General features: G+C 45.7%; 1 protein-coding gene across 1 annotated transcript in view; it reads left to right on the top strand.

Annotated features, from left to right (window-relative positions):
* Positions 1-21,611, top strand: part of SUPT6H (SPT6 homolog, histone chaperone and transcription elongation factor) — a 77,573-nt gene extending 55,962 nt beyond the window's left edge. The window contains exons 19-37 of the mRNA XM_056559093.1: positions 3,295-3,412; positions 3,495-3,571; positions 11,243-11,378; positions 11,568-11,705; positions 11,785-11,952; positions 12,043-12,170; positions 12,266-12,473; positions 12,648-12,795; positions 13,638-13,780; positions 13,861-14,001; positions 14,090-14,285; positions 15,344-15,582; positions 16,039-16,152; positions 16,512-16,636; positions 16,736-16,848; positions 17,012-17,089; positions 17,391-17,563; positions 17,869-18,068; positions 20,555-21,611. Coding sequence (XP_056415068.1) covers positions 3,295-3,412; positions 3,495-3,571; positions 11,243-11,378; positions 11,568-11,705; positions 11,785-11,952; positions 12,043-12,170; positions 12,266-12,473; positions 12,648-12,795; positions 13,638-13,780; positions 13,861-14,001; positions 14,090-14,285; positions 15,344-15,582; positions 16,039-16,152; positions 16,512-16,636; positions 16,736-16,848; positions 17,012-17,089; positions 17,391-17,563; positions 17,869-18,068; positions 20,555-20,741 — 2,830 coding nt within the window. The 3' untranslated portion in view covers positions 20,742-21,611. The remainder of the gene's footprint in view (positions 1-3,294; positions 3,413-3,494; positions 3,572-11,242; positions 11,379-11,567; positions 11,706-11,784; positions 11,953-12,042; positions 12,171-12,265; positions 12,474-12,647; positions 12,796-13,637; positions 13,781-13,860; positions 14,002-14,089; positions 14,286-15,343; positions 15,583-16,038; positions 16,153-16,511; positions 16,637-16,735; positions 16,849-17,011; positions 17,090-17,390; positions 17,564-17,868; positions 18,069-20,554) is intronic.
* Positions 21,612-26,855: the final 5,244 nt, after the last annotated feature.

Genomic DNA, 26,855 nt, shown 5'->3' with positions numbered 1-26,855 from the left:
CCTGCCCACTGACACTGAGCTAATCAGTTTAGTCCCAAAACAGTAGGAGGAAACCAACAACAACTAAAATGCAAAAATAGCCCAGCCAAAAATGATCAATAGAGATGAGCGAACTTACAGTAATTCTATTCATCGCGGACTTCTCTGCTCGGCAGTTGTTGACTTTAGCCTGCATACATTAGTTCAGCTTTCAGGTGCTCTGGTGGGATGGAAAAGGTGGATGCAGTCCTAGGAGAGAGTCTCCTAGGACTGCATCCACCTTTTCCAGCCCACCGGCACCACCCACAGATAGGAATTTGGGTACCCAGACAACAATGGATCCTCCGAGAAAGAGATTTTACAGTAAGTATAAAAAAAATGGATGACAAAGCCACCACAGCCTTCAACACCTTACGCCCCAAACTGGCGTCAGCAGACGCAGAAGTGTGCACCTGGTAAAACTTAGTGAACGTGTGCACGGACGACCAAATGGCCGCCTTACAGACTTGCAGGGCCGAAGCCGTATTGAAAACTGCCCAAGAGGCCCCAACAGAGCGAGTGGAATGAGCCGTAACCTGGAAAGGGGGGACCTTCCCCATAGAACGATAGGCCTCTGAAGTGGCAGACCAGATCCACAGTGAGTTGGTCGCTTTAGAAGCAGGGAAACCCTTGCGACATCCCTCCGGGATGAACAGTGCATCGGACCACCGAAAAGAAGCGACCGAGAGGTAAATCCTCAGAGCTCTGACCACATCTAAATTGTTAAGGGAGCTGGGCAGAATATCCTCATTCAGATGAAAAGAAGAGACCACATTTGGTTGAAAAGAAGGCACCGGCCAAAGCACAGCCTTCTCCTGGTGAAGGACCAGAAAGGGGGGTCGGCAAGCGAGAGCTGCCAATTCAGACACCCAGCGAATGGAAGTCACGGCAATGAGAAAGGACACCTTCTAAGAAAGAAAGCGAGAGATCTCCCGAAGAGGCTCAAATGGGGCAACCTGTAAGGTGCCGAGGACCAAATTCGGATCCCAAGACGGAGTGGGAGACCGGTAGGGCGGAATCTCGTGCGTCACCCACTGAAGGAAAGTGCGCACATGAGAATCAGAAGCCAGGGGGCGCTGAAAAAGAATAGAGAGCACAGACAACTGTCCCTTGAGCAAACTCTGTGCCAAACGTGTTTCCAGCCCCGACTGCAGAAAGGAAAGGAGATTCGGCAGGGAAAATTTGACAGGAGATAGAGAATGGACTTCGCACCACCGAAAATAGGCCCGCCAAGTTCTGTAATAAATGCTGGCGGAGGATAGTTTACGTGCCTGGAGCATGGTGCGAATGACTCGAAGAGATAAACCACGAGCCCTCAGCACCGCGGTCTCAACAGCCACGCCGTCAAACGCAGCGGAAGTGAATTGGGGTGGCAAAGAGGACCTTGAGCGAGAGCAGTTTGGGCCGATCCGGAAGCCGAAAGGAAACATCCGCTACGAGACGCACCACGTCAGCGAACCATGAACGCTGGGGCCAATCCGGTGCCACTAGAATCGCTGGGACGCCATCCGCCTTGAGCTTCCTCATCACCCTGGGCAAGAGGGGAAGCGGAGGAAAGAGGTAAGGAAGGGGGAACAGAGACCAGGGAATGACAGTGTCCATTGCTAGAGCCAGTGGATCGCAGGATTTTGTCACGAAGGCGGGCACCTGCTGGTTTCGTCAGGACGTAAATAGGTCCACGTCCAGAGTTCCCCATCAGTCGCAAATTGCTGCAAACACCTCTGGGAGGAGAGACCACTCCCTTGGGTCGGGAGAGGAGCGACTGAGGAAATCCGCCTCCCAATTGTCCACTCCCGGAATGTGGATCGCCGATAAGGAGGGAATCTGGTGCTCTGCCCAGACAAGAATTTTTGACACATCTGTCATTGCTGCAAGTTCCCCCCTGGCGATTGACATAAGCCACCTCTGGTGTTATCCATCTGAATCTGAACAGGATGGCCCTGGAGAAACGGCTCCCAGTGAAGGAGACAAAGAAAGATGGCCCGAAGGCCCAGGACATTGATGGGAAGCCGAGCTTCCTGAGGAGACCAGCGGCCTTGTACCGTCCGGTCCTGAAAGACAGAGGTAGGCTTGCGGGGACCTGATTTGGCAGAGAAATGTCCAGAACGACCGTCCTGCTTTCAGGAGGGGCGTGGCTAGAAGGTAGGGGACTTCCGCGACTGTGCAGATGCCGTCTCGCCCTGGCGACCCGAGCCAAACGTACGAAAGGAAGAGGTTTTGCGGAGAGAATGAGTTCGACTGCGCCTTACCCCGGCACCTCTCTATCCACCTTGCGACGGCCCTCCAGCAACCAACAGGAGCTCCGGAAGATAAGCGCGCAAGAGTATCAGGGGGCTGAGCTACTGCTGGAGCGTACCAGGCCGATGCCGCGAGCTAAATTAATGGCGCGCGCCGGTCGCCACCTCTGCTCCTCCTGCGGCCTGCTGCGGTGCCCCCTAAAATAGGACGGAGACCGCATTGATGTCCAGAAGGGAAGGGGAAAGGCCAAAAGTCCCGGCCAGACAAGGGGACACTGTCTAGCCTGTCACACTAGCAACAGGAGCAGCGTGCAGCATGAAGGGGCAGAGGGCTTAAATATGCCAGACCCAGGGACATTCCCGGAGTTCTTCTAAGGTAAGCCCTAGAGGGGGGAGCAGAGATGATATACTTACCTGTGCAGATGGTTATACTCACCCCTGAAGTCTTCAGCCAGCCTGGTGCCACCTGCATCATACCAGGCTGCAAAAGCGGGGCAAGAGGGGCCTGGACCCAAGGCACCACCTTCAATGCTGGTCGATGGCGAGAAAGTGTTAACGATTCATACCCTATGAACCATGCCCTATAGTCGCAAATAGGGGGACCAGGCAGTGCCATGCTCCTGTCACCCCCAACCTAGAAAAATAATTAAATAGGAAAAAAAAAAAACTTTATAAACTAGAAAATAACAAAAAGACCAGGCCTAGAGAAACTCAAGACCTGCGTCTGCCTCCTAGGACTCTAAGCTAAAACTTATTAGCTCAGTGTCAGTGGGTGGGGTATATCCTGCCAGGAGGGGCCAACCTCTTTTTTTTTTATTTATTAAGCCAAGTGTCAGCCTCCTAGTGGCAACAAGATATACCCCATGGTTACTGTGTCCCCTAATAGAGCTGATCGAGAAACTTATACTAGTAGTTCTGAATTTAATGTGGATGTATTACATTGCTGATCAAAACACCAGAGAAATAGATCCATTGAAGACCTTGGTTTCTATGATCTATCACAAATTGGTGCTTATGTTTTTCCTATTTTGCTTTTTAGAGATCACCCTGTATTTTGCTCCCTGATTAATGGAGAGGGTGAAGTAACAGACTTCCTGCGCTTACCATACTTCACCAAAAGAAAGAATGCTTGGCGGGAAGAAGAAAGAGAGAGGAAGGTTAGCTCTACTGTCTTATTCGTTGTGTTATGTTGTAAATTACTAAAGTGAAACACTGAAATTTTACTTTTACTTTTCATAGACTAAGGACATGGAGACACTGAAAAAGTTCTTGATAAGCAAGAAACCTCATGTGGTCGCCATAGCTGGAGAGAATCGGTATGTCCCACATAATGCATTTTTTTGGTGGATAGGGTCCATATCACATTATCTAGTTTTGTTATTATGTATTTCAAACCTAAACAGGAAAAAGAGAACAAGTGGAAATTCAGAAGTGTGAATGGGAGTGTGGAATCCCATAGAAGTTTATGGACTTTAACCCCTTAAGGACTCAGGGTTTTTCAGTTTTTGCACTTTCGTTTTTTCCTCCTTACCTTTTAAAAATCATAACCCTTTCAATTTCCACCTAAAAATCCATATTATGGCTTATGTTTTGTGTCGCCAATTCTATTTTGCAGTGACATTAGTCATTTTACCCAAAAATGCACTGCGAAACGGAAAAAAAAATCATTGTGCGACAAAATCGAAGAAAAAACGCCATTTTGTAACTTTTGGGGGCTTCCGTGTCTACGCAGTGCATATTTCAGTAAAAATTACACATTATCATTATTCTGTAGGTCCATACGGTTAAAATGATACCCTACTTATATAGGTTGGATATTGTCGTACTTCTGGAAAAAATCATAACTACATGCAGGAAAATTTATACGTTTAAAAATGTCATCTTCTGACCCCTCTAACTTTTTTATTTTTACATGTACAGGGTGGTATGAGGACTCATTTTTTGCGCCGTGATCTGAAGTTTTCATCGTTATGATTTTTGTTTTGATCGGACTTTTGATCACTTTTTATTCATTTTTTAATGGTATAAAAAGTGACCAAAAATGCAGTTTTTTTGACTTTGGAATTTTTTTGCGCGTACGGCATTGACCGTGCGGTTTAATTAATGATATATTTTTATAGTTCGGACATTTACGCACGCGGCGATACCACATATGTTTGTTTATTTTTTTTTTTTTTTACTGTTTTATTTTTTTTATGGGAAAAGGGGGGTGATTCAAACTTTTATTAGGGAAGGGGGTTAAATGACCTTTATTAACACTTTTTTAAAACTTTTTTTTTTGCAGTGTCATAGGTCCCATAGGGACCTATAACACTGCACACACTGATCTTTTACACAGATCACAGGCGTGTATTAACACGCCTGTGATCAGTGTTATTGGCGCTTGACTGCTCCTGCCTGAATCTCAGGCACGGAGCAGTCCTTCGCCGATCGGAAGGAGCAGTCCTTCGCCGATCCCGGTGTCCTGCAAGCTGTTCGGGACGCCGCGATTTCACCGCGGCGGTCCCGAACAGCCCGACTGAGCAGCCGGGTCACTTTCACTTTAGAAGCGGCGGTCAGCTTTGACCGCCGCTTCTAAAGGGTTAATACCGCACATAGCGGCGATGTGTGGTATTAGCCGCGGGTCCCGGCCGTTGATGAGCGCCGGGACCAACGCGATATGATGCGGGAGCGCGGCGCGATCATATCGCGGGAGCCGGCGTAGGACGTAACTATACGTTCTGCGTCGTTAAGGGGTTAAAGGGGTATTCCAGTAAAAAACTGTTTTTTTTCCATATCAGCTGGCTCTAGAAAGTTAAACAGTTAAATTTGTAAATGACTTCTATTAAAAAATCTTCATCTTTCCAGTACTTATCAGCTGCTGAAGTTGAGTTGTTCTTCTGTATGACAACGGTGCTCTCTGCTGACATTTCTGTCTGGTCTCAGGAACTGTCCAGAGCAGCAGAGGTTTGCTATGAGGATTTGCTCACTAGTCTCCTCCCCCCCACTTCCTTTAGCCTATAGGAGACACTGGAAGGTGACGCAGGTCACGTGCGCCGCAACTGAGCGCGTTTGGTGCTGCTGGCAAGTCACTTGACTGCAGAGTCCCCCAGGCTAGGCTGTTGCTGCAAGTTACTCCTGGGACCGCAGTCTGCTACTACTGAGCCTTCTCCACCTGTGCTACACGCTGCTCCTGTTGCTGCAAGCTGCTCCTGTTGCTGCAATCTTCTCTGCAAGACAACTGCGTCTTCAGGACACAGGAACCTGGGTGAGCTTGTTCCTTTTTCTTTTGTCTCTGGGATAGCTGACTTATCTGATTTGCAATGTCCGTACCCAGCTCTGAACCCTCTAACAGACCGCTGGTCTCTGTTTTGGTCACTTACTATGCTTGCTCGGGATGTAACATTAAGTTGCCAAGTGGTTCGGCTGTGTCCACCTGCTCTGCCTACTCTGCATCATGCCCCAATCCTCCCACCCAGGATAGCTCCTTGGTGCACGTGGTCTCTGACCCTCCTCCAGTTTGGGTGTCTTCACTGTCTCAGATGATCTCTGATCTGGCACAGGTCTCCAGGGAGGTGGCTACTGCCTTAAAGCATTCCTCCTGGCATCCTCCTTCCCAGGAGGCGAGTTTGGTGTCATTGGGCCGCCGACGCTCTCACAGGCGTCCCAGGGTCATTTATTCTGATTCCTCTCCTGAGCGTAGGTCAATCTCGTTCCCGGTCCCCATCTTCTAGGCAGCATCCTCGATCACGTGGTCGCTCCTCCCCTAGTGGCTGTTCCCGATCTCCGGCCCACCAAGCCAGATCCGTGTCACCCAGATCCAGAGCCTCCACTGCTCATTCCCGGTCTCCTGGCGAATTGGTGGAGTCAGACTCGGATCCACAATCAGAATTTGAAGAGCTGTCATCCATGTCCGGCATGGTGGACAGCTTGGTGTCAGCTGTCATGGACACCTTTCACCTACATGGCCCTGGAACTTCGGATTCTGCTCTAGAAGTTTCCTTTCGCCACACTCTCCACTCTCCCAAGGTCTTCAATTCTCATAAGGAGTTTGATGACTTGCTGGAGACTGCCTGGAAGCAGCCGGAGGAGCGATTCCAAGGGTCAAAATGGTTGAAGGCTATGTTTCCATTTTCCCAGGACCTGGTCTCCAAATGGACCGCCCAGCCTTTAGTTGACCCTCCAGTCTCCTGCTTATCCAAATCCACCACTCTTCCTCTGGCGGATGGGACTTCTTACAGGGACCCCGTAGACAAGCGGATTGAAAATTTGGCAAAGTACGCCTATGAGGCGGTTGGCTCATCTTTACTTCCTGCTTTTGCCGCAACTTGGGTAACCAAAGGCCTGTCGGACTGGGCCTCTCAACTCCGCCAAGGTGTGTTATCTGGGGCTCCTCCTGACAATCTGGCTGACATAGCACTCCAGATCTCCAACGCTGGCGAGTATCTGTTTGGCTTCCTTAGAATCTGCATGCAGTGAAGCCTTGGCTTCGGGCAACTTGGTAGCCATTCGCCGCTCTATGTGGCTTAAGGCTTGGAAGGCTGACACTGCCTCTAAGAAATCTCTCACTGAGATGCCCTTTACGGGTGGCTGCCTTTTCTGAAAAAGACTGGATGAAATCATCTCTGAAGCTACCGCCGGTAAGAGCTCTCTCCTTCCCCAGAATCACGTGCGTTGCACCGATTCTGGCTGTAAGACCTCTTCCTTTCGTTCCCTTGGCTCAGGGTGTCAGGACAAGCCAGGATCTGCGCAGTCCAGGAAAGCGCCTACTTGCCCCTCCTGGAAGCAGGATGGCTGTTCTGGACGTTTCTCTGCCAAGTCAAGTACTTGCAAGCCTACCTCAGCCTGAAGGGGCGCCCCCACCCGAGTCTTCTCCTCTGGTGGGCGGTAGCTTGTCCCACTTTCGGGACAATTGGTTGGCGCAGGTCCAGGATTCCTGTGTTCGGGATGTCGTTTCCGACAGTTACCGTACAGAGTTTGGTTCTTTTCCCCGGGTCGTTTTTTTCCTGTCCCGGCCTCCCCTCTATCCGGACATGGCTGCAGCCTTTGTCGGCACTTCACACTCTTTTGGCGCAGGGAGTCATCGTGCCGATTCTGGTCCAGGAACGTATTTTGGGCTTCTATTTGAACCTTTTTGTTGTTCCCAAAAAGGGGGAAACTGTTTATCCGATTCTTGATCTGAAGCTCCTCAATTAACATCTACGCCTTCGACACTTCCGAACAGAATCTCTCCGTTCGGTTGTTGCATCCATGGATCAGGGCGAATTCCTCTAGTCTGTGGACATCCGGGATTCATACTTGCACATCCCAATTTTTCCGCCACACCGTTTTCTGCAGTTTGTGGTTCCGACAGGCCATTTTCAGTTTGTGGCTCTGCCTTTCGGGCTGGCCACTGCCCCCAGGGTCTTTACGAAGGTCCTGGCAGCGCTGATTGCCATCCTCCGCTCCCAAACAGTGTCACTGCTTCCTTATCTGGACGACCTGTTGATAAAAGTCCCGTCCTTGCCCAAAGCAGAGAGAGTCTCCACATCACGCTTCAGACTCTGACCAGTTTCGGGTGGTTGATCAACAAGGAGAATTCCAATCTCTTTCCTTCCCGGTCTCTGGTTTTCCTGGGCCTTTGATTCGACACCGAGAAGGCTCGGGTTCTTCTTCCAACGTACATGCGGCGCACTCTTCTGTCCGGGATCCGCCTCTTGCATCGCCCACATCCGGTGTCCATCCGTTCGTGCATGGAAGCTGTTCCCTTTGCGCAGTTCTGGTACCACCCTCTTCAGTGGGCCATCCTGACTCTCTGGGACAAGTCTCCACTATCCCTCCACCGCCGGATCAGTCTGTCCACTGTGACACGTCGATCACTTCTTTGGTGGCTCCGCTCTCCTCTCCTTTGGGAGGATTGCTTGTTTCTCCTGCTGCATTGGCAAGTCGTGAGCCTCTTTGCCTGGGGAGGCATTTTTTTCTGGACAGGATCGTACAGGGCCGCTGGTCCCCTCAGGAAGCTCGTCTGCCCATCAATGTCCTGAAGCTCCGGGACATCTTCCTTTTGTCTCCTTCACTGGGAGTCGATTCTCTGGGGCCGTCCAGTTCCAATTCAGACAGACAACACCACGGCTGTGGCTTACATTAAATGGCAAGGGGGCACTCGCAGCCGCGCTGCCATGGCTGAAGTGTCCAAGATTCTGAGTTGGGTGGAATGCCACGTTCCCTCCATATCGGCGATCCACATCCCAGGGGTGGAAAATTGGGAAGCGGACTTTCTAAGTAGCTCCTCACCCGATCCCGGGGAGTGGTCTCTCTACCTGGAGGTGTTAGCGACCATTTGCGACCGTTGGGGGATGCCGGACGTGGACCTCTGTGTCCTGCCTCAACCGGCAGGTTCCAGCCTTCGTGACTAAGTCCCGTGATCCTCTGGCCATGTATGCGTTGGTTGCCTTGGGCACAGTTCACCCTTCCTTGCCTCTTCCCTCCGCTCCCTCTTCTGCCCATGGTGCTGAGGAAGCTCAAGGCGGAAGGCGTCTCGGCAATTCTGGTGGCGCCAGATTGGCCTCAGCGCTTGTGGTTTGTCTCGTAGCAGATGTCCCCTTTCGGCTTCCGGTCGGCCCGACCTTCTCTCTCATGGTCCGCTTTGCCACCCCAATTCACTGCCACTGTGTTTGATGGCGTGGCTGTTGAAAACGCAGTGCTAAAGGTTCTGGGTTTTTCGTCCCGGGTCATTTGCACCATGCTTAAGGCACGTAAGCAGTCCTCTGCTAGGATTTATCACAGGACCTGGCGGGCCTATTTTCGGTGGTGCAAGGCCCGTTCTGTCTCCTGTTCATTTTTCCTTAACGAACCTGCTTGTGTTTTTACATTTGAGGCTAGAAACGCGGTTAGCACTCGGTTCCCTCAAAGGACGGGTGTCCGAGCTTTCCATTCTTTTTCAGCACCCCTTGGCGTCTGATTTGCATGTTTGCACTTTCCAGCAAGGGGTGGCACTTTAGATTCCGCCCTACAGGTCTCCCACTCCACCTTGGGACCTGAATTTTGGTTCTTGGCGCTTTACAGTGCTCCCAGTTTGAACCTCTCCGGGACATCTCTGTTTTCTTTCTTGGAAGGTGTCCTTCCTCATTGCCGTGACTTCCATCAGTAGGGTGTCAGAGCTGGCGGCGCTCTCCTGCCAACCCCCTCTTTCTGGTGCTTCACCAAGACAAGGCCGTGCTCCGGCCAGTGCCTTCCTTTCTACCGAAGGTGGTCTCCTCTTTTCATTTGAATGAGGATATTGTCGTTCCCTCCTTTTGTCCAGCTCCATCTCATCCTAAGGAGCGCACTCTCCACAATCTGGACGTGGTCAGGGCTTTGCGGGTTTACCTCTCTGCCACCTCTTCCTTAAGACATTCTGATTTGTTGTTCGTCATTCCGGAAGGCCGACGCAAGGGTTTACCTTACCATCTCTCGGTGGATTAGGTCTGCCATTTCAGAGGCTTATCGTTCTAAGGGGAAACCTCCCCCATTCTGGGGTTAGGGCTCACTCCACTCGCCCTGTTGGTGCCTCTTGGGCGGTCTTCAACAGGGCCTTGGCCCTGCAGGTGTGTAAGGCGGCCTCTTGGTCCTCCATACGTTCACCAAGTTTTACCAGGTGCACACTTCTGCTGATGCCAGTTTGGGGCGTGAGGTGCTGCAGGCGGCAGTGGCTTTGCATCTGCCTGAATTCTGGTTGGTTTTGCTTCCCATCCCGGGGACTGCTTTGGTACGTCCCACGGTTCTTGTGTGCCTCAATGGAGCCGAATGAGAAAAGGAGACTTTTTAGACTTACCGTAAATCTCTTTTTCAGAGGATCCATTGGGGGACACAGCTCCCACCCTGTTGGTTTTTAGTTTGTTGACTGGTTGCCTATCTGTAAGTTGGTTAATTTGTTTTTGGCTGGGCCTTTTTCGGACTCTTATGATTTTCGGTTCCTCCTACAGCATTGGGACTAAAACTGATAAGCTCAGAGTCAGTGGGTGGGGTATATCCTGCCAGGAGGAGCCGACCTCTTTTTCTTTTTTTTTTTTTTTTTTTTATTATTAAGGCCTAGTGTCAGCCTCTTAGTAGCAGCAAGATATACCCACGGTTCCTGTGTCCCCCCAATGAATCCTCTGAGAAAGAGAGATTTTACAGTAAGTGTAAAAAAAATATTTTTTCTCCAAGCTGGAACTTGATGTTGTAAAGGCACTATATAAATTTGTGTGTATTCTTATCAATTGATAAACAATTACTCTTTTGTATATCATGCTACTTTTTAATTGGAACATGCTTTTTTTTTTTTATTAAAATGTATTGTCTTGTTCAATTTAACAGCATGCTCTTTTAAAATTGCAATAACAACAAAAAGGAATTGTTTTGTGAATGGCTCGAAAAGACAATAGAACTCTTTATCTACTTGGTAAATGTCAGTTTAAAAAAAAAAAAAAAAAAAGGTACATAAAAAAAAATAATGTACTTGTCACTTTTGGTAATGCCCATACACCTCAGTGGGGTGAGAAGAAGCAAACACAACCCCATTCTTTATGAAGTGACTGTCCCAACAGTCAGATTATAACAGGGTAAGATTATGTTCACACGGTTATTTCCATGCAGACATTACTCACATATTATGGTTCCGGCGAGTGCTAGGTACACTCGAAAAAATGCACCATCTCTTACACTGCAATGCATTTCCGAGCTGAATCGGCAGAAAGAATAGACTACCATTATTTCTGCGGACACCCGAATGGGGATTTCCGACACAGAAACCTCTGCTACGGAAATTCCACCATGTGCACAGTGCATTGAAATCAATGAGACTCTGCTGCAGGGGACTTTAGGAGCGGAATATTTCTGCAGAATTCCACTGTGTAAATATAGCCTAATCATTTTATGACCTTTTGGAGTCACACATAAAGAAAAAAATGCCTGCATTGTCGGTTACCAATCTGCTTCACTGAGCCTTGAATTGTCTAGTTCTAGTTGAATAGTTTGTTTTATTACATGTAATATTTTCTTTATTGTAGGGATGCACAAATGATGGTCGAAGATGTTAAACGCATAGTTCAAGAGCTTGAGCAAGGCCAGCAGATGTCTTCTATTGGGGTAGAAATGGTGGACAATGAGTTAGCAGTTTTGTATATGAACAGCAAAAAATCTGAAGTAAGATATGAAAACTTTACTTTATACATATTGTGGTTTAATAAAAGTAGAAAAATATATAAATTGCTTTACTTTGTTGAGAATTATCTAGATCTATTACTGTGTGATGTGTTTTTTTTTTTAACTTTATTTCGCACTTTACAATTTAGCCAATAGATTGTGTAGATGATATATTTCTTTCTTTCACAGAATGACTTCCGAGATTACCCTCCAATTTTACGCCAGGCAGTTTCCATTGCACGACGCATCCAAGATCCCTTGATAGAATTTTCTCAGGTCTGCAGCACGGATGATGATATCTTGTGTCTGAAATTGCATCCATTACAAGTAAGTGCTTGTTAATGCTTTTGCACGGTGTTCTCTTTATAAGCCCATCTTGTTTTCTAATTTATTTCTATTTTGCTAGGATCAAGTAGTAAAAGAGGAATTGCTAAATGCCCTGTATTGTGAATTTATTAACCGAGTAAATGAAGTGGGAGTGGATGTCAACAGGGCCATAGCTCATCCGTACACACAGTCGCTCATTCAGTATGTCTGTGGACTTGGATCCCGTAAAGGCTTGCATCTGCTGAAGGCAAGTAGCAAATCTTCTGATACACTGGTATTCTCTATATTTATTGCATTTACTCGGCTAGACTAGTCTTAATGTTGTGGTTCTTTACAGATCTTAAAGCAGAATAATACACGTTTGGAAAATCGTACCCAGCTGGTCACAATGTGTCATATGGGACCTAAGGTCTTTATCAACTGTGCTGGCTTTATTAAGATTGACACAAACTCTCTTGGTGACAGGTTTGTTTTAGTTTGAAGTTGAAATGGAAAAGCTTGGGACAGATCTGTGTTTACAACTATGTAGTTCTTACATCCTACTATCTTTACACATTTAGTACGGATTCCTATATTGAAGTCCTAGATGGTTCACGAGTACATCCAGAAACTTATGAGTGGGCTCGTAAGATGGCTGTAGATGCCTTAGAGTATGATGAATCTGCTGAAGATGCCAACCCAGCTGGAGCACTAGAAGAAATTCTCGAAAATCCTGAAAGATTAAAAGATCTTGATCTGGATGCATTTGCAGAGGAACTTGAGAGACAGGTTTGTTTTATGCAAAATTAATAATTCTTTAGATTTAGTCTGGTGCATATATTTTTTTTTTTCTTTTGCAACTTATTTGGTGAGGTGACCAACTGGTGGTTGCTGCTTTTGCTTTATTATCTCTCTCTCTCTCTCTAATTGCTTTATAATAAAATGTTAAATACTTCCTTACAGGGTTATGGTGACAAGCATATTACATTGTATGATATTCGTGCGGAGCTCAGCTGTAGATACAAAGACCTTAGGACTCCATACCGATCCCCCAATCCTGAAGAAGTATTCAACATGCTCACCAGGGAAACACCAGAGACTTTCTACATAGGTGAGTGCACTAATTCAACTAGCAAAACCACTTGTAGTAACACTTTCCCATTTTCTGATGCGCACAAGCATTTTCTGATGCACAAAAGTGTTGAGTATATGGTCTATAGCTTCCAAGTCATGCAGTGTTCAACTTTATTTACAAAAGAATTTCATCGCTTTTTCTACCAGGATAATTGTTTTGAGCTAGCTCAAACCAGCGTGCATCTGGTACTTATATTATCCTGTGCTAATATTGGTGAATTTCTCGTTCGGCTCCATTGGGGGACACAGGAACCTTGGGTATATCTTGCTGACACTAGGCATTAACAAAAAAAGAAGTCGGCCCTTCCTGGCAGGATATACCCCACCCACTGACTCTGAGCTAATCCGTTTCAGCTTAGTGTCCGTAGGAGGCAGACGCAGGTCTGGAGCTCCTCACATGTGTCAGCTGGAGTATTTCCTGTACCCTCTGCGAGGCTAAGAGTGCAGCACATTTATATTTTTGACAGTAGTCCGTATAGAAAATGCTAAATTTGTCAACTGCATCACACTAAGTTTCTCATGACCATGGTGCCCTATTATTGTCCACTATGGTTTCAGCTTTGCTCGGTATCTCCAGACCTACACTTCTCAAATAAAAGTGGTTTTCCACTAGACACAGATCCCTCTTATCTGCAGGATAGGGTATGTACTGATCACTGGGGGTCTGATCACTGGGATCCCCACTGATTAAGAACAGAAGGTCCTAGGTCCCCCCTGGTTTGAATGGAAAGACTGACTGGCCTGTGGTTTGATGTGATCTTCTTTATTGTGCTGCATAGATATTAGTTACTCATTAAATTACAATCATTCTCTTTTCAGGTAAACTTATCACCTGTAACGTAACAGGGATTGCACACAGGCGACCACAAGGAGAAAGTTATGACCAGGCGATCAGAAATGATGAGACAGGACTTTGGCAGTGTCCATTCTGTCAGCAAGATAACTTTCCAGAACTCAGTGAGGTAGATAAAATATATGAATGACCCTAATATCACGGCTACTAAATTTATGCGAGAACTAATTGATTTAATCTATGCTACAGGTATGGAATCATTTTGACAGTGGCTCTTGTCCTGGTCAAGCAATTGGTGTTAGAACCAGGCTGGATAATGGTGTAACTGGCTTCATTCCAACCAAATTCATCAGTGATAAAGTAGTGAAGAGGCCTGAAGAACGAGTAAAGGTATGCTCTGCATGACATTTGACATCTAGCAGTTCACACCAGCTGTATAGGTAGCATGACTAATAGGCTAATCCTTTCTCCATTATAGGTGGGCATGACTGTTCACTGCCGAATAATGAAAATCAACATTGAAAAATTCAGTGTGGACATGACGTGCCGTACATCTGATCTGATGGATAAAAACAATGAGTGGAAGTTACCTAAGGACACTTATTATGACTTTGATACAGAGTCTGCACATCTAAAACAAGAGGAAGACCTGAAGAAGAAACAGCAGCGGACAAGTAAGTCACTATTGATCAATTTGTATAGACTTATATGAAGTTGGTCAGTTTACAGCAGCAGTGTCCAAAGTGTGGTCCTCCAGATGTTGCAAAACTACAACTCCCAGCATGCCCGGACAGCCGTTGGCTGTCCGGGCATGCTGGAAGTTGTAGTCTTGCAACATCTGGAGGGCCACACTTTGGAGACCCCTGGTTTACAGTGTTTGAAGAGTAAGTCATTTTTATGTGGCGCGTCACATGGCGCCTTAACCTCTTGATGAAAGTTGCTATTTATAGTGCTGCAGCAATGCACTTAAAGGGGTACTCCGGGGAACTAAACCCATAGCCCATTGTTTTCCCTGACATCAACCTAGTTAATTGTCTAAATATCATTTGTTAGCTTTATAGAGAGCATGCATGTAATTCCTTACCCAGGAGTACCCATTTAATATAAAAGTGCTGTAAGTATATATGTACAGGCCTAGGAGCTGTGCCATCTTTTGTTTCTACTGCTAAAAAGTAGGGATCGACCGATATCTATTTTTTTTAGGGCCTATACCGATAATCTGTGGACTTTAAGGCCGATGGCCGATAACTTATACCGGAATATTGGTATAAGTTATCGGTATCGGCTATTTCAGCACCGCATCCCTCCCCCCGGCCCCGCTGCAGATCAATGATCTAAAGCGGGTGCTTTAAATCAATAAACTGCAGCGGCTTTTGTTAGGCCAGAGACTGCCGCCACCACCCGCTTCTCTCTCCCTGCCTGTCCTGGGGTCCTCCAGTCCAACCACCACCTATCGGCAAGGTAATTGCTGATACCGATAACGTCGAAAATCGTGAATATCGGCCGATAACGGCCAAACAGATAATCGGTCGATCTTTACTAAGAATTATAACCGTTGTCTAAAGCAAGTGAAGTAAATCAAATATAGCATGTGTCATTTTATATTGATAAGTATCCTATGTGTTCTAGTAATCTTTGAATGTATTGGTGGCTGCTTGATTTGTCCTAGTTGCTTTTAATGTGAAAAATTCATAACATGACTTACGATAATATTAATGATTTCCTCTTGCAGCATACATCAAGCGAGTCATCGCACACCCCTCTTTCCACAATATAAACTTTAAGCAAGCAGAGAAAATGATGGAGACAATGGATCAGGGCGATGTTATCATCCGTCCAAGCAGTAAAGGAGAAAATCATCTAACAGTCACCTGGAAGGTCAGCGAGGGAATCTACCAACATGTGGATGTACGAGAGGAAGGAAAAGAAAATGCCTTCAGCTTGGGCTCCACACTGTGGATAAATACTGAGGTATGCTAAAGTAGTCCTATTAGTCCTAGAATGCAATGGTATGGGACTGCCATGACTGTTAATGTGTATAAAGTGTAAATGATGCTGAGGAACATTTACCTCACAGAGTTTACCTCAAAAAATGATGGCATATTACTTGGTGTAACATGCGATGGCTGAGCCTCCCACCACTTGGACCATACCCTGTCAGTGGACCGGAGTGTTTCCTGACCCATGGGAATTAAATGGAGAATGGGCTTTGTACATGGAGGTTATGGAAACAGTACATGGCCACTGTTTCCCGAATATGTAGAAGGCACAGAACTGGGACAAGCAAACATTTTTAGCTTACCATGTGGACTGTGAAATTTTCCTAATATTAGACTGGAATTGATTATACTTCTAAATGTTATTTTTGTAGAAATATGACTTCATATTGAAACTAGATTGTTACTTTGTTCATACAATTTTGTGTAGGAATTTGAGGACCTGGATGAAATCATTGCTCGGTTTGTCCAGCCCATGGCTTCTTTTGCAAGAGATCTAATCAACCACAAGTACTACCAGGACTGTAACAATGGCGACAAGAAGGTAAGTGTCATCGTTGTTGGACATGCTGGACTTCCTTTATTTTCCTATTGCGTTTATTTGGGAAAATCCCATAACAAATTTTCAATATATCCATCAAGTGTGAACATACCCTTACAAACTGTTCCGAACGCTGGTGCCGGGAGCTTGTGACGTCATAGCCCCGCCCCTCATGACATCATGCCCCACCCCCTCAATGCAAGTCTATGGGAGGGGGCGTGACATCCGTCACGCCCCCTCCCATAGACTTGCATTGAGGGGGTGGGATGTGATGTCATGAGGGGGTGGGGCTATGACGTCACAAGCTTCATGTTTTGTGTTGGTATTTAGATTATATTTAATTTTGTTTTCTATGTGAACAGAAACTAGAAGAGCTCCTAATAAAAACAAAGAAGGAAAAACCTACATTCATCCCGTATTTTATATCTGCCTGTAAAGAGCTTCCTGGGAAATTTTTATTGGGGTATCAACCACGAGCAAAACCAAGGTAAGAGCCTAGTTGGCTGTGAAATTTTAGCCTGTAGAGAAAAACCATTCATTTTTTCCAGAAAAGCAGCCATCTCACTTTGATTGTTTTCTCCCTCAGAGTGGAATATGTCACGGTGACACCTGAAGGCTTCAGATATCGGGGGCAAATATTCCCTACAGTTAACGGACTCTTTAGGTGGTTTAAAGACCATTACCAGGATCCTGTTCCAGGTAAGTACTTCGCACCATATATTGTGAATCAGGTTCATCTTGTCTTGTTTCAAATTTACCTATTTACCTATTATGAATTGGCGTGTGCATGCTCTGGCATATTTCGCATTTAGTCAGCAGCATCATGGGACATGGAGTGACTATATTTGACTTTGTTTATCAGGTATTACTCCAAGCAGCAGCAGCAGAACAAGGACACCGGCCTCCATGAGTGCCACCCCTGCCAATATTAATCTTGCAGGCAAGTTCTCCTATCTGGTGAAATGTTGAGCGAAATGTTTTTTTCTTTTTTTAAATCAGATCTTTTTTATTAAGCTTTTGACTTTTACAATACAAAATATACAAACACCTCCCCAACAACAATGTTGTTCTTTATTTAATGACACCCAAATATATATATGATTTTATATAATTATTTTATAGATATTACTTTATAGATATATTTTATATTTATATTATAATATATATTTATATAATAATAATTAAAAAAAAAAATATATATATATAAATTTTTTTTTATCAAATTTTTTTTTTTCTTGCAGATCTTACTCGTGCTGTCAATGCCTTGCCACAAAACATGACTTCACAGATGTTTAATGCAATTGCTGCAGTCACTGGACAACATGGACAAAACCCTAATGCCACACCTGCCCAATGGGCATCCAGCCAGTACGGTTATGGTGGAGGCAGTGGTGGTGGGAGCAGCGCATATCATGTAAGTGTCTTCTCAAACAAGCAATTTTTTTTTTTTTTTTTTTTATAGCAAGAAAAATGTAGACTGGTTACCACTGTTGGTCGTAGTCGGCGTTGCTTATTTGTGCTCCTTTTTAGAACTTCTTTGGAGAGTGCTGTTTGGATATGTGTTTTTGCAAAGTACTTGAGACTCTAGTAGTAATATTTTTAACAATTTTTTAATTATTTTTATTTTTTTTTAAGCCTAGATTTGATGTTGGTTTTGGGAGAACATTGTCTTAGACATGACATTTGTTCCTGTGCTAATTATTCTACTTGTTCTTTAAGGTGTTCACAACGCCTGCTCAGCAACCTGTGGCTACTCCTCTGATGACACCAAGCTATTCTTACGCCACTCCTAGTCAACCTATTGCTACACCACAGTACCATCAACTGCCACCAAGTGCCACACCTACCCCAGCACCTACTCCCCAATCCTCCCATTCACAAAGCAGTTCAAGTTCCCGGCACAGGCAACAACAGTCCAAGTGAGTACAACATTATTATTCCTAATGCAGGCCATATGTGTCTTCAAAATAATTGTAACCAGATGAATTATTTGGCCTACAGCTTTTAACCCCTCTCCCCTATAAACATGCATGCTTGAATTGGCACTACATCCGTGTTATTCATCAGGACATTGTTTCCCAACCAGGGTTCCCCCAGCTGTTGCAAAACTACAACTCCCAGCATGCCCGGACAGCCTTTGGCTGTCCGGGCATGCTGGGAGTTGTAGTTATGCAACAGCTGGAGGCACCCTGGCTGGGAAACACTGCATCAGGGAGAAGGGTGATAAGCATTTGCCACACATCTTTGATAGATGTGATTGTTCTCTTGAGAAACCAAAGTTTCAGGCATGTTAGAATAAGATTTGGCCGTAAACATTAGTCACCAGAATCTGCACTGTTTTATCTAAAGCGTGTGGCTGGTTTTGACCTATTTAGGCTGGGGTCACGTCACCAAAGATCTGTAGAGTTGTGTGCCTGTCACAACTAATAAAAGTGAATGGGGGGAGGCATTGTGATCCACAAGTCGGCTCTGCAATATTTCCTAAATTTCTGGTGGATCGAGTCACATGAACTTTTGGGATTTAGTGAGACCGCACTCGCTTTTATCAGCTGCGAAGCATGATTCAGGCAGTGCAACATGGCATTCTTAGCCCGTATGACCTGGGTCCCAGCCTAGGTCGCATTAAGCCTTAAAGGGGTACAACTTCAACTCAACTTCAGCAGCTGATAAGTACTGGAAGGATTAAGATTTTTTTTTTTTTATAGAAATAATTTACAAACCTGTTTAACTTTCTGGAACCAGTTGATTTAAAAAAATAAAATAAAATAAATAATAATGTTTTCCACCAGAGTACCCCTTTAATCTTATATGCTAGCTGTATTTTTATAGGCTGACCAGTTTCTGGAAGTTTAAATACCACTGCAGTGCAAGGGAATAAGTGATGAACATCAGTCATTGTGTGCTTTATGGTTATGTGCTTTAATATGCTATGTCGTTTTACAAGCTTTCATGAGCTATTTCTGTGACTATATGTAACCTTACCGAAGCTGACATTACCGTATATACTAGAGTATAAGCCGAGGCCCCTAATTTCACCCCAAAAACCCAGGAAAAGTTATTGACTATAAGCCTAGGGTGGGAAATACATCATCCCCCCCGTCATCATCCAGATCCCCGTCATTAACACCCCCGTCATCATCACCCTGTCATCTTCCAGACCCCCGTCATCATCACTCTGTCATCATCCAGATCCCAGTCATTAATACCCCTGTCATCATCCAGACCGCTGTCATCATCACCCTGTCATCATCACTCTGTCATCATCCAGATCCCAGTCATTAATACCCCTGTCATCATCCAGACCGCTGTCATCATCACCCTGTCATCATCACTCTGTCATCATCCAGATCCCAGTCATTAATACCCCTGTCATCATCCAGACCGCTGTCATCATCACCCTGTCATCATCACTCTGTCATCATCCAGATCCCAGTCATTAATACCCCTGTCATCATCCAGACCGCTGTCATCATCACCCTGTCATCATCACTCTGTCATCATCCAGATCCCAGTCATTAACACCCCTGTCATCATCCAGACCCCTGTCATCATCCAGACCCCCGTCATAATCACCCTGTCATCATCCAGATCCCCCCCCCTTCATCATCACCGCCTGTCAATCCCTTCAATCAGTGGTCTTCAACCTGCGGACCTCCAGATGTTGCAAAACTACAACTCCCAGCATGCCCTGACAGCCATCGGCATGCTGGGAGTTGTAGTTTTGAAACATCTGGGGGTCCGCAGGTTGGAAGACCACTGCCAGGCCTTCGTCATCATCCATTTTCACCGAGAGGCACTCTTCTCTGCTCCGGCCCCAGACTAGTGACGTTGCCTTGATGATGACGCACAGGGACGTTCATGCGGGAGGTCCCTTTGGGTCGTCGTCAAGGCAGCGTCACTAGTCCGGGGCCCGGATCGGAGCGGAGTAGAGGGCCTCCCAGTGAAGATGGACAGCCCGGACTGACTAACCCTCCCCACCGGACGGTCCCTGCAGCATAGATGGCCCGGACCAGCTCACCCTTCCTTCCCACCGAGGGGACGTGAGTAGAAAACTAAAGGGGGGGTCTGGACGATGACGAAGGCCCGGCAGTGGTCTTTAACCTGCGGACCTCCAGATGTTTCAAAACTACAACTCCCAGCAAGCCCGGACAGCCGATGGCTGGTAGTTGTAGTTTTGCAACATCTGGAGGTCCGCTGGTTGAAGACCATTGATTGAAGAGATTGACAGGCGGAGAGTTCACTCGAGTATAAGCCGAGGGGGGCGTTTTCAGCACGAAAAATCGCTTATACTCTAGTATATACGGTATATCTTGTTTTAGCTGGCAACGATTTATTTTATTTTATAAAAAAAAATTTTACTGGGTTTTACATATAGTAATTTCTTTTCTTCCTTTTTCACTACCAGACCAAGCAGTTCAACGCCTATCGACTGGGGAAAAATGGCAGAGAAGTGGCTGCATGAAAAAGAGGCAGAGAGGCGGAAACAAAAGCAGCGCTTAACTCCTCGTCCTTCACCAAGTCCCATGATTGAAAGTACACCCATGTCAATTGCAGGGGACGCCACACCACTGCTAGATGAAATGGACCGGTGAAAACATATGCGTGAAAATGAACTTTAAATGGCCACGTGGAACAGTCATGCTCCCTATCTTAACAAGTGTATGAGTTGCTCTGAACCAAGCGGGTTTATAATTTCTGGGCCAAGATGCGCATAGCTGTACATGAAAAGATTGGACCCTCTCATGTGAAGCCTGTGTTTACATGATTGGTTCTGGTGGAATCATCCCTCCAGCACCAAACCTTGATATCCTATTGTTTCACGTTAGTGTTCACTTCTAAGAAAAGAGGTAATAATGTTTGCCTCTTTAGGGTAAAAAAAAAAATCGGTATGTTACCTGTTTTTATGACCTATGTTTTAAACATAGAATGGGCTTCACTTTTATTTAAAATTGCATATTCTGCCAAAGAATGCAATATAAAAAGAGATCTGAAGCAAAGATCTCACTCCTCTCCTGTATGTGCTGAACCATACAGTCTACTGTATAGACACTTGGAAAAAGGGCTGATGGGAGATGTCTGTATAAAAAAAACATTCTGCCAGAGGTAGTTATTCTGGGCTCCTCTGCCAAAGGGATGCTTTTCTCTAGCAAAAAAAATAACAGGCTTCATAGAGTAACACACTTATTCTTTGGTTGGAGACATTTGGGTAAATGTATTTATTATTTTTCCTCCTTGCTCTGGTTCCCGCTGCAGTGAACTGCTAATAGTAAGTTTGCGGCTGTGCGCTTCACACTCTTTGCATATGTACGTGATGCATCATAGCATTTTTTTAAAAATCTTTGACATTGCAGTGTGAAGGTGTCTTGGAGCTCTGTTGGCACCCATAGATTTTTTTTATTTTTCATTTTTTGTTTTTTCAGCAGGAGAATAAATGGTCTGGAACAAAAAATTACTTACTCATTTGTTTTATTGACTTTGTTTTTCCATCTGACAAAACACCACAATCTACCAACAGTATAGGACAGGGAAAGAGGGGTCAGGCATATATTTTGACTTGGTTCCCTTTCCCAACTAAAATAATCATGCTGACAATGCATGTTTTTGTTGGAGTCTGAAGAAACACTTTACCACAATAAAGGAAAAAATTCACAGGTTCTCTTTACATAATGCTAACACCTTCTGCTTTTCATCCCCGCTTCTGCTGGCTTGTCCTGTAAGTCTAGTGTTCGTAACGTTATCGTTAAAGTGTACCTGTAATCAAACCATATTTTCTAAACTAACTCAGATTATATTTCCTGACTACTCTGAATACCCCTCCTGCCCTTAAAAAATATTCCCTATAAAAAGCTCTGTATCATATCTTTCTCTTGCTCACATTGTGTGAGCTCCTGGCAGGAGAAAGTGGGTGTTCCACAGAAGGCGCAACGTCACTGACGCCTGCGAGAGCTGTGCTTTGCCATGCCCCACATGCACTTCCTGAGTTTGGTCTCCCGCCAGGCCGAAAGGAGACCTAACTAATTGTTTGACTTGGTCAGGGAACAGAGCCACCTAGTAGCTGTTTTTTCAATCACATTAAAAACATATAATAGGTTGAGAATTTTAACAGCAAGTAAATAGCAAAGTGTCTTGTAGCAAAGTGTCTTGTAGCAAAGTGTCTTGTAGCAAAGTGTCTTGTAGCAAAGTGTCTTGTAGCAAAGTGCCTTGTAGCAAAGTGCCTTGTAGCAAAGTGCCTTGTAGCAAAGTGCCTTGTAGCAAAGTGCCTTGTAGCAAAGTGCCTTGTAGCAAAGTGCCTTGTAGCAAAGTGCCTTGTAGCAAAGTGCCTTGTAGCAAAGTGCCTTGTAGCAACACAAGGAACAATATACACTGCTCAAAAAAATAAAGGGAACACTTAAACAACACAATGTAACTCCAAGTCAATCATACTTCTGTGAAATCACTGTCAGCTCAGGAAGCAACATTGAGAATTTCACATGCTGTTGTGCAAATGGAACAGACAACAGGGGGGAAATTATAGGCAATTAGCAAGTCACCCCCAATAAAGGAGTGGTTCTGCAGGTGGTGACCACCTCTCAGACCAGACCACTTCTCAGTTCCTATGCTTCCTTGCTGATGTTTTGGTCACTTTTTAATGCTGTCAGTGCTTTCACTCTATTGGTAGCATGAGAGAGTCTACAACCCACACAAGTAGTGCAGCTCATCCAGGATGGCACATCAATGCGAGCTGTGGCAGGAAGGTTTGCTGTGTCTGTCAACGTAGTGTCCAGGGCATGGAGGCGCTACCAGAGCGTTTGTGCAAGGAGAATCAGGAGGAGCACTGCCAGAGCCCTGCAAAATTACCTCCAGCAGGCCACAAATGTGCATGTGTCCACTCAAATGGTCAGAAACAGACTCCATGAGGGGGGTGGTATGAGGGCCCGACGTCCACAGGTGGGGTTTATGCTTACAGCCCAACACCGTGCAGGACATTTGGCATTTGCCAGAGAACACGAAGATTGGTAAATTTGCCACTGGCGCCCCGTGCTCTTCACAGATGAAAGGTTCACACTGAGCACATGTGGCAGTCTGGAGACGCTGTGGAGAACGTTCTGCTGCCTGCGACATCCTCCAGCATGACCGGTTTGGCGGTGGGTCAGTAATGGTGTGGGGTGGCATTTCTTTGGGGGGCCGCACAGCCCTCCATGTGCTTGCCAGAGGTTAGCCTGACAGCCATTAGGTACTGAGATTAGATCCTCAGACCCCTTGTGAGACCATATGCTGGTGCGGTTGGCCCTGGGTTCTGCCTAATGCAAGACAATTCTAGACCTCATGTGGCTGGAGTGTGTCAGCAGTTCCTGCAAGAGGAAGGCATTGAAGCTATGGACTGGCTGCCCGTTCCCCAGACCTGAATCCAATTGAGCACATCTGGGACATCATGTCTCACTCCATCCACCAATGCCATGTTGCACCACAGACTGTCCGGGAGTTGACCGCCACCTCATCGGGAGCATGCCCAGGTGTTGTAGGGAGGTTATACAACGCATGTGGAGGCCACACACGTTAATGAGCATCATTTGACTTGTTTTAAGGACATTACATCAAAGTTGGATCAGCCTGTAGTGTGGTTTTCCACTTTGATTTTGAGTGTGACTCCATATCCAGACCTCCATGGGTTGATAAATTTGATTTCCATTGATAACTTCTATGTGATTTTGTTGTCACATTCAACTATGTAAAGACGAAAGTATTTCATACGATTAGTTCATTCATCCAGATCTAGGATGTGTTATCTTAGTGTTCCCTTTATTTTCTTGTGCAGTGTAGTAAAAGTTTAGTTTGGTGACAGGTACTCGTTAAGGGTGGGAGGAGTAGTTAGGTGGCAGCCTGAGTTAGGGTGGGTTCACACTAGGGATCGACCGATATCATTTTTTTTTAGGGCCGATACCGATATTCTGTGGAGGTTAGGGCCGATAACTTATACTGATATTCCGGTATAAGTGAACGGCTATTTATCCCACCCGGCGCACCGACTCCTTCACACCCCCGCCCCCCCCACGCACCGGCCAGAGACCGCTGCCGCTGCCCCTTTGCATCCCCCATTCCCGGTTTTATAATTACCTGTTCCCGGGGACCGCTCTACTTCTGTCTCCTGCGGCATCCTCCTGAGCAGTCACTGTGCGCAATGACGGTGACTTCGCGTTGAGGACGTCACTCATCATTGCGCAGCGCACAGCGTAACACAGGACGCGCAGGAGCCAGAAATAGCGTGAAACCCGGGAACAGGTAATTATAAAACCGGGGATGGGTGAGGCAATGGGGCAGCGGCCGGTGCAGTGGTGTGGAGGGACATTATCGGATTATCGGCAAGGTAATTGCCGATAACGTCCAAAATCGTGAATATCGGCCAAACCAATAATCGGTCGATCCCTAGTTCCCACCACGGTTTTGCTATACGGTTTCTGTATACGGGTTCATAAAAAAACAACTAATGCAACCGTACAGAAAACCGTGCCCATAGACTTCCCATTCAAAACCGTATGCACCATAATGTATACGGTTGTCTCCGCTTTTCACTTCATAATGGAGTGAAAAGTTAAAAACGTATACGTTTTTTTCTTAAAAAACGGATGCAACCGGACATCATTTTTCAAACCGTATACGGATAAAAATTTGTACACACGTTTTGAGGAATCCGTTTTATCAAAAACCTGATACGGCAAGTGTATTGCAAAAACGTGATGTGAACCCAGCCTTAGTTTAGAAAAGTTTTTGGTGACAGGTACTTTATAAAGGCTGTTCACTGCATTAGCAAATGGGCTAAAGGTCCCCATACACTCTAGAAAGTCAGTGGATTTGGCCAACTTTTGACTAAAGTGTATGGCAGCCTCCTGACCCTCCCCCGACTGATGAGGGCTTTGGGCATTTTAGATTTCAATTGCCAGACCCTTTTGTTCTCAGACACCATTTACTGCCAAAGTTTGTGTGTGTATGCACCATATTGATTGAGAGAGCTGTTGACCAAACCAACATTTGGCTGATAGCTCATGAAAGTGCTTGACCACCAGTGCTTGAAATGTGGAAATAGTTGAAGGGTTATTCCAGGATTTTTTTATTTTGACTATGCTACAGGGGCTGTAAAGTTTAGTGTAGTTCATAATATAGTGCTGTACCTGTGTGTGACATGGTCTCGCAATTCTTCTGTGATTTTCGCCTCAATTTCTTTTAACAGCATACACAATTACTCTGGTCTCAGGTTTTCCCAGCTTGTAGTGTGGCAGAAACATGACATCACTAGTCAGGTGTGCAAAGGGAGCCTGTCATGCTGGGTGGAGCGACCACTGGGTGGGAGAGAGATCAATTTTCAACAGCTGTAGGCACCCTGGTTAGAAAACACTGGTCTTTTGAATGAAATGCAACTCATTTGTGTTTTAATTTACTGTAAGTTCGCTCATCTCTAGTTATGATCTAACAACTTAGCCATTTAGCCCCAAGACAAGCACAGATCCTTTCTAAGCATGTCCATTACTGTCTGACAGATATGTACTGAAATCCCCTTTAAAGCACTCTGCTGTTTTCCATATCAAGCTCTCATTCAGGTGTATGGCTTTATCCACAGAAGCCAGATGTGCCTTGTGGATTAAACCATGGCAGGCCAATGCCTATTCTCAAAGCAGCTTCTGTAATCTGGAGTATGGAACTCAAAGACTTTTTGGTTAATAGATTGAGAAGTGTAATCTCTTCCAGGTAGAGGTTCCTTTCACAGGCACTCCTCTGCATCTATATTTCTCTAGAGCAGTGGTTCTCCTGGGTGTACGTTTAAATAAAATAAAAATAAAAAACTAATGGTGGCCATCTGTCACGCCCCCTACCATAGACTTGCATTGAGGGGGTGTGTGTGACGTCACCATCTTCCGTTCTCGTGCTTGGGATGGTATTAGCCTGAGGGCCTCCAGCAGTTCCGGAAGCCGTTACAGGTGGGTGCCGTATGGTAGAATGCGGGGGTCCCCAGCGTCGGGACCCCTGGGATAAGATGTCTAGGGGTGGAGTATCCCTTTAAATGAATGAATGGGGTATGGCACAGATCTGCCAGTAATACAGCAGGACCCAGTTTTGAAATTTCCTCTTCTGATTCACAAATTGTGGTGTGTGCATGCCCCCTTACATCTGGTATTATAATCAAGAGCTGCACTTACTATTCTGCTGGTCACACTGTGCACATAGGTGGTGAGAGGATCAGGGGGCTTGGGGAGGGGATATGGAGTAAAGAAAAGCATATAGATTTGAAATAATAGCAACTATATTAATTACAAGCATGAGAACATTGCACTTGTTTATTACGTGGTGCGAATAAACTTGTAATTTTGCTCTGACCATATACATTTTGCTGAATCAACTTCTTCAGCTTTGGTGGGTCACCTGCATAAGCCGGAGGTGGTCTTCGCTAACTCTCCAATTGGACTTAATTACAAATATGTCGCTGATATGGGAGCGGGGAAAGGGGGGGGGGATAGGCTTCCAAGGGAGGATTCCTAGTGTGCCCAGCGCCGAATAAGAGAAGGAGAAAGAAAAGCGCTCCATAGTGTTATAAGGTAAATGTGAGCAAACGCCAATAAGCTTGTTGTGCTTACCCAAGGGGTTGTGTAAACCATAGACAACACTGGCTGAAGGTGTATAATAGTATAATCAGGTCCTTCTGCAGCTTTCCTGCCTGGAACTGTAACAAAGTATAT

The sequence above is a fragment of the Hyla sarda genome, chromosome 2 (assembly GCF_029499605.1).
Source record: "Hyla sarda isolate aHylSar1 chromosome 2, aHylSar1.hap1, whole genome shotgun sequence".
NCBI lineage: Eukaryota > Metazoa > Chordata > Amphibia > Anura > Hylidae > Hyla > Hyla sarda.
The sequence above is the reverse complement of the archived record's forward strand: the minus strand, read 5'-3'. Positions and strand labels throughout refer to the sequence as shown.